This window comes from Salvelinus sp. IW2-2015, linkage group LG23 (assembly GCF_002910315.2).
Source record: "Salvelinus sp. IW2-2015 linkage group LG23, ASM291031v2, whole genome shotgun sequence".
Taxonomy (NCBI): domain Eukaryota; kingdom Metazoa; phylum Chordata; class Actinopteri; order Salmoniformes; family Salmonidae; genus Salvelinus; species Salvelinus sp. IW2-2015.
In genome coordinates this window covers 44569999-44583472 of record NC_036863.1, presented here as the reverse complement: position 1 = coordinate 44583472, position 13474 = coordinate 44569999, and the positions used below count along the sequence as shown (strand labels likewise).

At 42.3% G+C, this 13474-nt stretch overlaps 2 protein-coding genes across 2 annotated transcripts in view; both read right to left on the bottom strand.

The window, feature by feature from the left end:
* The window catches only part of ubash3ba (ubiquitin associated and SH3 domain containing Ba), a 58347-nt gene extending 53338 nt beyond the window's left edge, over positions 1-5009 (bottom strand). The window contains exon 1 of the mRNA XM_023968339.2: positions 4309-5009. Within this exon, the coding sequence (XP_023824107.1) occupies positions 4309-4439 (131 nt within the window). The 5' untranslated portion in view covers positions 4440-5009. The remainder of the gene's footprint in view (positions 1-4308) is intronic.
* A 472-nt stretch (positions 5010-5481) lies between these two features.
* f11r.1 (F11 receptor, tandem duplicate 1) overlaps positions 5482-13474 on the bottom strand; it is a 40781-nt gene continuing 32788 nt past the window's right edge. Inside the window, exons 6-10 of the mRNA XM_023968230.2 lie at positions 10805-10907; positions 8882-8989; positions 8579-8591; positions 8236-8293; positions 5482-7759 (exon numbers count right to left, since the gene is read on the bottom strand). Coding sequence (XP_023823998.1) covers positions 7724-7759; positions 8236-8293; positions 8579-8591; positions 8882-8989; positions 10805-10907 — 318 coding nt within the window. The 3' untranslated portion in view covers positions 5482-7723. The remainder of the gene's footprint in view (positions 7760-8235; positions 8294-8578; positions 8592-8881; positions 8990-10804; positions 10908-13474) is intronic.

Here is a 13474-nt window from a genome sequence, read left to right as displayed (position 1 = left end):
TGCATGTGACAGTGGGTGACTGTGCGTGCAAGTGTCCAGTGCTGTGACAGTGGCTGACTGTCCAGCTAGATCACATCTCTGATTATCGCTGCTCAATGACAAATTATTCAGCATGAATTCCCTTCATACAACAGTAGGGTKGTATGATTCATGTTCTCCACACACACACTGAAGCTCTTGTCCTCGAAAGGCTATGCCAAAGATAGTTTCCCCCGGGACAAACATTTTGTCTTATCCTCATAGCTACAGTAGTCGGTGAGGCTTGTGTGTTTGTAGAGTGAATCATAACCCTTCTGTTGTAAGTATTAGTGCTTCTCTGTACCAGGAAACCTTCAATCACTACAGGGATTGACGGTAAAGAGACTCACTAAGCAATTAGCCATGCTAACAAACAGAAGGATACACTGAAGTGAGGGTTAAACCCCTGGTCAACTTTCAATATTAAACTGTTTAAATACAAACCAATCAACACTCATTTCCAGATCTCAAATGTTTGGTTGAAAAACCATAATCTATAACAATTTGCTTTTCTTTCCCCATTTTCTCTCCTCCTTCCTCTGCTTACAAAGTTGGATACCTAAACCATCTGTGAAGCTCACATCTGGTGAGGAGTACTAGAGTTTAGTACACTAGCATGTAAAACAGTGTTTAGGCTCGGAGTATTGGAAGTATTCAAGCATGTGAAACAGTGTTCAGGCTAGTATTCTAAGTATACTAGCATGTGAAACAGTGTTCAGGCNAGCATGTGAAACAGTGTTCAGGCTAGTATTCTAAGTATACTAGCATGTGAAACAGTGTTCAGGCCATTAGTATGCAATTGTGAAACAGTTCAGATTAATATGTTACACAATGCTGTTTGGTATAGGAAATGTTGAACACCCGACCAGTAAAAAAGTATATATATATATATTTTTTTAAACACCTGTTGCTACTTAGAGGTGTGACATGACGGTGCATTACTTTTAAGACAACAGATTTTCTTTAAGAGTGGTTTTGGTAAATCCTGAGAAGTATTTTCATATTACTTACAACCTCATGCTAATCACATTAGCCTACGTTAGCTTAACCGTCCCGTAGGGGGGGGGTGGGGGGGTTACAACAACAATCCTGTTCAGGTTAAGAAGAGTTTTTGGTAAATCCTGAGAAGTATTGCTTTAGCAGTACCCTCCTGTCCTGTCTTGACTGCCTGGGACGGTATTAAAAACAAACTAACATTTGGCCAGGAAGACAATTTCATTTCCCAAGACGCAATACATGACCAAATATGTGAACTCCTGTTTGTGTTCACATACTTTAGGTCATGTAGTGCATCATGGGCATTAAAATAGCAGCAAAGGGGGGACCAACTCCATAACAGCCTCCAATCTTCTGGGAAGGCTTTCCATTAGATGGTGGAACATTGCTGCTTCCATTCAGCCACAAGAGCATTTGTGAGGTTGATCACTGATGTTGGCCAGTTATGCCTGGCTCGMAGTCGGCGTTCCCATTCATCCCAAAGGTGTTAGAAGAGGTTGAGATCAGGGTTCCGTGCAGGCCAGTCAAGTTCTTCCACACCGATCTCAACAAACCATTTCTGTATGGACCTCGCCTTGTGCACGGGGGCATTGCCATGCTGAAACAGGAAAAGGCCTTCCACAAACTGTTGCCACAAAGTTGGAAGCACAGAATCGTCTAGAATGTCATTGTATGCTGTAGCGTTACAATTTCCCTTCACTGGAACTAAGGGGCCCAGCCGGAACCAAGAAAAAAACAAAAAAAAACAGGCCATTATTTCTCCACCAAACTTTACAGTTGGCACTATGCATTGGGGCAGGTAGCATTCTACTGGCATCCGCAAAATCCAGATTTGTCCGTCGGCCTGCCAGATGGGGAAGAGTGATTCCTCACTCCAGAGAACGCGTTTCCACTGCTCCAAAGTCCAATGGCCGCAAGCTTTACACCACTCCAGCTGACACATGCATCGCGATCTTAGGCTTGTGTGCGGCTGCTCGGACATGGAAACCCCTTTCATGAAGCTCCCGACGAACAGTTCTTGTGCTGATATTGCTTCCAGAGGCAGTTTGGAACTAGTAGTGAGTGTTGTAACCAAGGACAGACRATTTYTACGCACTACAGCACTCTGCGGTCCAGTTCTGTGAGCTTGTGTGGCCTACCACTTCGCAGCTGAGCCGTTGTTGCTCCTAGACAATAACAACACTAACAGTTAACCGGGGCAGCTCTAGCAGRGCAGAAATTTGACAAACTGACTTGTTGGAAAGGTGGCATCCTATGACAGTGCAATGTTGAAAGTCACTGAGCTCTTCAGTAAGGTCATTCTACTGCCAAATGTCTATGGAGATTGCATGTCTGTGTGCTTGATTGTATATACCCGTCAGCAAAGGGTTTGGCCCAAAAAGCCGAAACCACTAATTTGAAGGGGTGTCTCCAGACACACACACACGTAATTCCAAAGCAACTAGGACAATTTTACAGTTGATCAATGTATTTATAAAAGGCTTTTTTACATCAGCAGATGTCAAAGTGCTCATACAGAACTCAGCCCAAAACCTCAATGCAGATGTAGAAAACTCCCTAGAAAGGAAGTAACCTAGAGAAGGACCAGGCTCTGAGGGGTGGCCGGTCATCTTCTGGCTGTGCCCGATGGAGATAAGACTACATGGCCATTCAGGCAAAATCGTTCAAGATATCCAACGCTCATAGATGACCAGCAGGGTCAAATAATAATCCAAGTGGTCATAGAGGGTGCAACAGGTCCAGGGGGGGGGGGTTGAAGAGAGCGCAAAAGAAAGAAGGCAATACCTAGTCAGTTGCGCAACTGAATGCATTCAACCGAAATGTGTCTTCCACATTTAACCCACCCCCTTGAGATGTTATTGAAGGAGTTCAAGACCTGTCCAAGGTGGAYGGTTGATCGTGACAACATTAGGCTATAGAGCAGGGATGGGCCATTTTGATAGGGGTGGGGGCCAAACAATTTATATACACACACACTTAATGACTCACAGGGAGTGCTGTTTTGAAGCCACCGCACGTCCATTTTGGTACTCAACCACGATTATAAAACAAATATTTGGGAAGCTATAGAAATGCATTGTGATGTCTACATTTAATATATTAGACACCTAAAATGCATACTTCAACATAGAAACAATATACAAAATATATACTTCAAGGAAAATGTTTAAGTAATAAATGTTACGGTCCCCACTTCAAAATAAATAAAAAAAGACGTTACATTTTGTACTGTAAAATTCCATTCATTCCTATGGAGGACTGCTCCTTCTAGGGAGTGCCAATATGTCCAATCAGTGGCTTCATAGCCCCCCTTTGGCCATTACATCGCATCAGCAATCCAGGGTTTATATACACATCATTGGTCTGCATACCCACATGCAGTAAGAGCCAGCCCTAGCCTTTTGGGGGCCCTAAGCGACATTTTGTTGGGCCCTAGGCAGGCAAGGGCAATTACACAGCCATAATGCAAATACTCAAAAACAATACATCCAACACTAAAAAAAAATCATGGAAAGGTTATAAAGTCATCAGCGGTCATAGGTTTGGTTAAATTTGAGCCATGATTTAAATTTTCTCCAGTCCACGCAGTGTATTCCAGTATATGGTAATTCTGTCAGAAAGTTATTCCAGTATATGGTAATTCTGTCAAAGTGACAATCTGCACTCAGTAAGTCAACTCTGACAATGGTGGTAACTGTTTGGTTTGTTATCAAAAATATGAAGTGTTTGTAGAGTGATTCAATTGATTTTAGAATGGTGGCTACTGCAAGTGAGAAAAATGACTAATGTGAAAAGATCATTGCATGCAGTTTGGTGGGTTCCAAAGGAAGGTAAGGTCTTATAAACCTTAAATTTGATAGTCCAAACTAGACAGTGTTAACCACCTTCACCGGTTTCTTGAATGTCAAGTTGGAGTCTAAATGATGACAATATATATAGGACATGGCATTTGACCCTCTACCAGTACCAACAATGGAGTGTTTTTTTTAACACCGGTATGGAACAATATTGCTCTGCAACTTAAACTATAATAGCAGGCTTAAAAATAAAGCTTTGTTTGCGCAGCCCGATTCTRAWWTTTTTTCACTAATTGGTATTTTTTGACCAATCAGATCAGCTCTGAAAAAATATCTGATGTGAAAACATCTGATTGGTCAATACCAATAAGTGGAAAAAATATCAGAATTGGCCTCCCTGTGTGAACGCAGCCTTAGTCTAAAAATAGACTGCATTCGCTAGGGAAAGTAGTCTAATGAATAGCGGCAGTACTCTAGCTTTAGGTCAGATACTCACGCCCTGGTCTTGGGGAATCCCATCGACAGCAGCACGTCCAGACTTGACCCATGTTTTACAGTGCCCGATCGATTCTGGCGCTGCCTCCGCGGGGTGACTTTGGTGTAAAGCTCTTCTTTAGCTGCCATCATAACTCACCGTTCCATTGGTATTTCAGTCCTCGGTTTCACTTACTTTCAGTAAAACCGGAAAGATGGAGGCGGCGGCAGACATTGAAAACAGCGGATAATTTGTGCTAAACGGAATTAGACTAGATTTGGCTACACATGAACGACAATCCCTTGGAATAAAGCGAACAAGAGGTTCTGTAGACAAATGTTCTGAACACAGAATGAACTAAGCAGCTTCCTGGTGAAACGCAGATAAAGTCATAACCATAGCTGCAGAAGGGGGGTCACTAGTCGGAAGTCACTTTTGCTCTCACAACGTCGCCGAGTCGAATGCGCCGACTAGGATGTAAACTATTTTTGCTGCGAGTTTCTTGCAATTGTTCGCTAAAAACGTGAACACATTTATGTCCTGAAATTATTTATCTAATGTAACTATGCCTCAAATGTCTTATTTATGAATGGATTTTGAGTGAGCGTTGGGCCAGCCTGTCAAAAAGGTTGCAGCTCTCAATAGCACCGCCCCTTTTTCTTAAAGAGACAGAATTCACTTACAACGGAACATCTTTCTSTATGATCAAATGTATCCATTCAGTGATTATACAGTGACTGCGCAAACAGAATAGAAGTTTAACCATGTGCATGTGGTGCAGAGAGGGTATCTGTGGAATTTGTAATACATTCCTAATTACAAAAACTATTTAAGGATATCGGTCTGTAACTGTACAAATTGTATATCTTTAAAATGTTTGGGTCTGGAAAGCAGTAAGCTACATGGGGACACCTAATTGGCAMAGGTCAGAGGGCATATTAAAACATGTTCTAATTAGCCCTACACCAAGCCTGCTATACACTGTAAACAAAACATTTTATACAGTGCACCTTAAGAATATTCTCTCCCTCAATCTAGGCTGAACTGATTATGGAAAAGGTGAGTTAATACTCAACGGTGCTGAAGGACCGTGGACGATCTTAGCTAGCACCTTGTGGATACATTGTACATAATAACAATAGCTCAAAGTCAAAAATATGGAAAGCACAACTATTACAAAAATGGTCWTTCAGAGACTGTTCTTCAAATATGATTTAATATTAGAATCAGGTGTTACCTTATAAAACAACAAATACATKAATCTGTCAAAGTCGTAAAATGCTCAATAAAAAGATCTAGATTAAAACCTGACTAATTTTTGCGAAATAAATATCTTAAGTACGACTGCACCCATGTACCTTGTATGATGTTGCTGTGAGCACAATATCCCATCTTTGGGATGCTAAACTTGATAACTTGCAAAGGAGGAGACTGTTCATCTCAACAAGCCTGGTTGCTAGTCTGTTACTGCCCTTGACAACTTCTCATGGAATTGTCATGCCAAACATATTTAAGTGTTTAATAGTGAGTGACAAAGAGTTGACACGGCAGCACAAACCGATCTGGGRCCAGCAACAAACAATACAAATTTGACTAATACAAACATTAGGAATGTGACCAAAATAGCGTTTTACCACCTGAGAAACATGGCCGCGGTGGGTCCGTTTCCATGCTTTTATTCCAAGCATGCTCGACTACTGTAATGCTCTCCTGTCTGGTCTACCAAAGAAAGCCAGTGGTCAACTGCAAAACATACAGAATGCTGCAGCACAGGTCCTGACCAAGACCAGACGGAGAAGCCACATTACACTGGTTTTATGGTCCCTGCACTGGCTCCCTGTGAGTTTTAGAATTTACTTTAAGTTAAGATTAAGTTTTTAAAATCAATCCACAATTGTGCACCCAATACATGTAAGGCATGTACCCAGTAGGTTCCTCTGGCATTGGCCTTTTAACTATCCCAAAGCCTAGGACCAAGAGGCATGGAAAGGCAGCCTTTAGTTACTATGCCCCCAGACTTGAATAGCCTGCCAGAGAACCTGAGGGGGGCCAAAACTGTGGACATTATTTAAAGAGATCTTAATACATCTTTTTAGATATGCATTTCCTTAGGGTSCTTTTTAGTCATTCAGTTTGTTATTCTTTAGTTTTTTTCTGCTCTTATGTCTGTTGTGTAGTAAATATCAGTTTATTTATTGTTTTTATTCCCCCCCCCCCCCTGTAAAGCACATTGTGTTGCATTCCATGTCAGAAATGTGCTGTATGAATAAAGCTCGATGTGAGTTGATCAAACACAATTTAAAACTATCTGTAGCTACCGTAAACAAAACATTTCACATTACAACTCACTGAACAGCATGGATATTCACAGCACACAAGGTATGCGTATCAAACTGCACCCTATTCCCTACATAAATGCCCTAGAGCCTTGGTCAAAAGTAGTGCAGTATATACAGAATAGGGTGCCATTTGGGATACAGCCAGGCATGGGACAGAGGGAGCTGTGGAATTTCCAAAGCTTGTGTCAGGTTGAACAATCAAGACTTCACAAGGTGAATCCCTTGTGAAGAATGTAGGTTGTAGCTCAAAATGACACTAATCCCCATATAGTGCACTTCTTTTGACCAGGGCCCATAGAGCTCTATATTGGGCTAGCCTAGCAGTTAAGTGTTGCGCAAGAAACCAAAAGGTCGTTGGTTCAAATCCCCTTCTGCCCTTGAGCAAGGCAGTTAACCCYCAACAACTACTCCCCAGGCACAGATGACATGGATGTCGATTAAGGCAGCCCGCCACACCTCTCCGATTCAGCGGGGTTGGGTTAAATGCAGTAGACATTTTGGTTGAATGCCTTCAGTTGTGCAACAGAGTAGGTATTCCCTTTCCCCTTCCTTCTAGTCACTATATAGGGAATAGGGTGCAATTTGGGACGCAGRGCATAAAATGCATGTTCGATTGGGGTTAGAAAAATATCAATGACCAGCGTTATTGAAATATTTTTGGGGAAAATAGAAAAGTTCTATACACACAGCCGCCACAAAATAATGCAGACATACAGTAGGTGACTGCCGGTTAGAGAAATATTAAAGTGGAAATWGTTTTTATAAACAGATGGAATTAAAAAAGATAACATTAAAATCAATCCACACCGAGCAGGTAAAAGGGCCAGTGGTATTAGCATTTACCCAATTATCTCTCCTTCCTCCAAAAGTGTGCACTTTGCTTCACTGATTTGAAAGGAAATGGCTGGTATAAGGAAAAAAATGTGGAAACTCCCACAAGCCCATGCCACTGCCAATCCAATGCTTTGAGATTTGTGGGAAGCAGTGAACAAGAGCACACTTCAGGAGAAAAGGGAGATGTTATTGGGACGCACCCGCATTCATTGTCGTTGCCGTAGACTCCTGAGTATATCCTGGATATGTCTTGCATACCCTGGCTATACCACGAAAGAAGACTTCTGTTTGAATTCCCCCTGGAACAGACAGAAAACTGCAATTACAAGACTGCACCTTTTCACTGGAATACAAGACCAAAGGACAGTAACCATTAAGTCTTTAGAGATGGTCCTCTGCAGATCAGTTGGTAGCGCATGGCGCTTGCAACGCCRGGATATTGGGGCCGATTCTCGGGACTACCCACACGTAAAAATGTAGGCACGCATGACTGAGTCGCTTYGGATAAAAGCATCTGATAAATATTATATTTCCCTGACAACCAAACAATACACTACAATCGTAATAATCTAATTCTCAGAAATTGAATTTGAGAGCACAGAGAAAAAACAAATCATATACAAATTATTTTCAGCACAATATTGTCTGTTATMTTTTGAATAATCTTCTGCTTGCTAAAAATGTTAAACATACCAGAGAAATGGAAGAAATACTTAGAAATTAATGTCTAAAAAGCACCAGACTTGTTAAGACATTAAAGACCGATGAAACTTACATCCTCTTCATCGCCATACTCCGATGTTGGCTGGTAGACCACTGAGGGTTTGGGTTGGCTGTAAGAGGAACACACCAAGTGAGCCTATAGTGATATCTACACAGCCATCAGCCACTTTAAAGTGTACTATATTGTTGTATTATTTACATGGTGTTCTCTTTTTATGAAATGTTACATAAAATCCTTAATTAAAAAGCATCCTAACTAAGCCCTCAGCAACAGGGGCTGAGGAAACCAAAGGAGGACACGGATGTAATTTGACACTGGCACTGAAAACCAATTTGCTAAGTCCTGCATTAACATGATCAGACAAAGTAATCAGTTATTAAAAGAGTCCACTTACCTTGCACTCTTTTCTGTGAGGGCAAATAAAATAAAATAAAGTGAGTTAAATGTAGAGACATTTGTATGATGATTTGAATTTGAAGGTTATAACTTGCAGTTCATAATGTTTCAGTCACTGATCTGGGCCCATATTTATTAAAATGTCTTTGAATAAGAGTTCTGATCTAGGATTCGGTCCCTTCTGCCCATGCAATCTTATTMATTATGATCTAAAAGTCCAATCTGTTCCTAGATCAGCACTCCTACTTTGAGATGCTTTATGAATACATGACCAGGAGTGGTTAGGGGGGTGTGAACTCACTAGGCAGGTATCCTTTGCGGCGGGCGTACCACAGTCCAAAGCCCAGCAGGGCCAGGGCTAGGAGAGCCACGATCACCCCGGCAACAATACCTCCAGTGTTGATGTCACCTAGACAGAGAGAAAAAGGAAAAAAGGAGAGTAAATTCCACCAAAATGTATCTGTTGATGCATCTTCCCACACTACAACCATCTGCACATTGCTAAAACACTGTACTAGCAGATAACCTCAGCAAAAAAAGAARCGTCTGTTTCTCAGGACCCTGTCTTTCAAAGATAATTAGTAAAAACCCAAATCATTTCACAGATCTTCATTGTAAAGGGTTTAAACACTGTATCCCATCCTTGTTCAATGAACCATTAACAATTAATGAACATGCACCTGTGGAACGGTCGTTAAAACACTAACAGCTTACAGACAGTAGGCAATTAAGGTCACAGTGATGAAAACTTAGGACACTAAAGAGGCCTTTCTACTGACTCTGAAAAAACCCAAAAGAAAAGACACCCAGGGTCCCTGCTCATCTGCGTATTTGAATGTGCATTAGGCATGCTGCAAGGAGGCATGAGGACCAGGGTAAAAAATTGCGATGTCCATACTGTGAGACACCTAAAACAACGCAACAGGGAGTCAGGACAGACAGCTGATCGTCCTCGCAGTGGCAGACCACCTGCACAGGATCCTGCACAGGATCGGTACATCCGAACATCATACCCGCGGGACAGGTAGAGGATGGCAACAACTGCCYGAGTTACACCAGGAATGCACAATCCCTCCATCAGTGCTCAGACTGTCCGCAATAGGCTGAGAGAGGCTGGACTGAGAGCTTGTAGGCATGTATGGCAGGTCCTCACCAGACATCACCGGCAACAACGTCGCCTATTGGCACAAACCCACTGTCGCTGGACTAGACATGACTGGCAAAAAGTGCTCTTCACTGACGAGTCGCGGTTTTGTCTCAACAGGGGTGATGGTCAGATTCGTGTTTATCGTCAAAGGAATGAGCGTTACGCCGAGGCCTGTACTCTGGAGCRGGATCAATTTGGAGGTGGAGGGTCCTCATGGTCTGGGGCGGTGTGTCACAGCATCATCGGACTGAGCTTGTCGTCAATCTCAACGCTGTGCGTTACAGGCAAGACATCCTCCTCCCTCATGTGTACCCTTCCTGCAGGCTCATCCTGACATGACCCTCCAGCAATGAACTGCCACCAGCCATACTGCTCGTTCTGTGCGTGATTTCCTGCAAGACAGGAACGTCGGTGTTTCTGCCATGGCCAGCGAAGACCCGGATCTCAATCCCATTGAGCAGGTCTGGACCTGTTGGATCGGAGGGTGAGGGCCATTCCCCCCAGAAATGTTCGGAACTTACACGTGCCTGGTGGAGAGTGGGGTAACATCTGATGTAAAAACTTTGATTCCAGGGTTGTTAGGAAACATATCCACCAACCAAACCAGCATAACAATATTTTAGGTGTACATAATGTGAATCTGCTGCAACAGGATTATCTAGATTTACCTGTGTATGGTATGACCTACATTTGAATGAAGGAAACACTTTCCTATATCGCCTTCACATTTTTGTATTAGGCCAGTAGGCTGCTATCAAAACCAAATAAGAGTGATTCACATTAGGATGAGTCGAAATAATTTCTGTATTCGAATAGTATCATGATTTAACTTTTGACTGGTACTGTATATCAAAAAATAACTAATCCTTCCAGGGTTTCTTCATTTTTACTACATCGTAGATTAATAGTGAAGACATCACAACTATGAATAACACACAATGGAATCATGCAACCAAAAGTGTTGAACAAAATCTAAAATATATTTTGTATTTGAGATTCTTCAAAAATAACCACCCTTTGCCTTGACAGCTTTGCACTCTTGGCATTCTCTATCCATAGAAAACGAAGAGCACTTACGGACTTCCATTCTGACAGCCTGACAGCGTTTGGCAGGGCCGGCGTCGTTCACAGCCTCACAGCTGTAGTCTCCTGTATCCATCTTAGAAGCAGACGGAAACTCTGCAGGGATAGAACGAGGCGTTTACAGCGCTGATATGAAAAAAAAGGGGGAAAAAAGGGGAAACAATTGAAATAAGAGACTTGACGTTGAATACACACAGTACTGTTGTGTTAGCTTGGTACCAGATGTATTTGTGCTATACAGCCAACTATGGTCAGTCTGTTTGGCATCCCAATGATCATAGGAGTTAACTATACAGCACACGTGTTATTAGCCGTAGCCTATTTAGCTAGCTCAAACCAGCTAAAATGCCACGATGGATATCAGAAATTGGCTTTGATAAAGTACMCAAACAAAGCCAAAGTAGAAGGGGACACCTTGATACTGTGTCAGTGAATGTAAAAAATTGACAGCACTGGAGTTCCTCGGGCACTAAATGCAAGTGTTCGTAAAAAACAGAGTAAGACTGGAGGCTACAGGGTTGCTGAAGGCGGTGAAAGTTTACAGCCACCATTGTGCACATAATCCTCAGTCGTCGCGATCCTTCAAACAAATTACTCCAGGCAACAGCAACAGATCTTTACACTGAAGTCAGTGGTCCGCAGTGCATCGAGAAGTTGGTGTGACAGCAACTTCGAAAACCATTTGGTAACAGTTCAGTGMCAGCGGCACTAATGCACCACCAGCTCCGAGCAAATGACAACGTTATGCAAGTACAACTCTCCAGCAATACGTGGTAGACAGTACAGTAGGCCAGCAGGACAGAGGAGACGGCATCGTTCTGACATGTCACCAAGAACAGAGAAGGCAATAGCCAACTGGTGGAGGCCCTGTGTGCCCTTGACACAGAGAACCATGACTTTATAGAAGGTGAAACCGCTGCTGGATCTAAGCAACACCCGATTTGGTGGAAGCGGAGCTGTCGCTCGCCAGTTTTTGCAAACTGAAATCGCCCRCTAAGGCTCCAATGTGCCATATCACAGCGTGTTGCTGAACTCACGAACACCATGATTATCCATGTTTGACGCATGCCTACATCTCACTGTTTACTGTTAACGAGCCTGTATCGATCTGATATTTGGCTTACTAAGCCTACTTGGTATCGCCGCTTTGTTCTGTTCGCATTCATTCGTTTGCATTAGCAGTTATGTCAGTATTCTAAGTCAAACTGATATTCATGAATAACTAGGTTGCTACTTTCCAATGCAAGAACCCCCCCTAATCACATTTTTGGGGCTTTTGTTCCCCTCTTGGCTGTTATCTTTTCTGAACATCATTCCTCTTGAGCCCTTTTTATATAAAAGGAAGTCAGAATGATCTTGGGTTTTTACTAAACTCCTCTCACTGTCAACTGCGTTTATGTATAAATATTTGTATGCATATAAGACTCAACAGAAACAAACTGAACAAGTTCCACAGACATGTGACTAACAGAAATGGAATAATGTGTCCCTGAACAAAGGGGGGTCAAAATCGAAAGTAACAGTCAGTATCTGGTGTGGCCACCATCTGCATTAAGTACTGCAGTGCATCTCCTCCTCATGGACTGCACCAGATTTGCCAGTTCTTGCTGTGAGATGTTATCCCACTCTTCCACCAAGGCACGTGCAAGTTCCCGGACATTTCTGGGGGGAATGGCCCTAGCCCTCACCTTCCGATCCAACAGGTCCCAGACGTGCTCAATGGGTTGAGATCCGGGCTCTTCGCTGGCCATGGCAGAACACTGACATTTTCATAACTGTGACCTTGTTAGTGTTTTAACGACCGTTCCACAGGTGCATGTTTATATATATTGTTTATGGCTCATTGAACAAGCATGGGGAAACAGGGTTTTAACCCTTTACAATAAATCTGAAGTTATTTGGATTTTTACGAATCATCTTTGAAAGACAAAATATTTATTTATTTCTTAAAGGCCTTCCTTGATTTAATGACTAAACCAAGGGCTAGATCTTTTCTTGACTCTGACTTGCCTAATAGGAGCCAGTTCACTTTACCAAGGTGTTTCCTAAACATGTTAAAAAATGATTGGCTAATTTGCCAATCAGTGTTGAGCTGAGCTCAACTGTGGGTTGTCCTGGCACAGCAAAACCTCCTCACGGGAGGCCAGTTTGGATTTGGCTTCAACACCAATCAAATCACATCTAAAGCAAAATGTCATTGGTCAGAAAAACGTGTCAGTTTTGGTCTGCTTGTGTTGTCCTGCTGTAGTAGTAACTTGCTAATTGGCCATTGTGTTCTTGACTTCTCTGTACAGGCCAATGATTATGAAGGCGATTTCTGATTTAAACCATACATTTCATATTGTGCCACTGGCCTGAGACAATTTGAAGTTCAATATGTAGGCTCATGTTAACTAGCTAGCGTAATGGCAAAAAATGAACCAGCCAAGTGTGAGGAAGTTAACGTAAGGCTACCTAGCTAAATTGCTTGATAGCCTATAACATCAACTAAAAGCGTACTGTTTGACATTTCTTTACTTGTGCACTAGGGCTGACGTCAATTTGTTTGGTCTTTAGGCTGTTGGTCGACCAAGATAATTTTTATTTAGTTATATATTTATATTTGCTCCTATCTCGGTGAACTAATCCATTTCGGGGGCCTAAACTAAAAGCCAATTTAGTTGC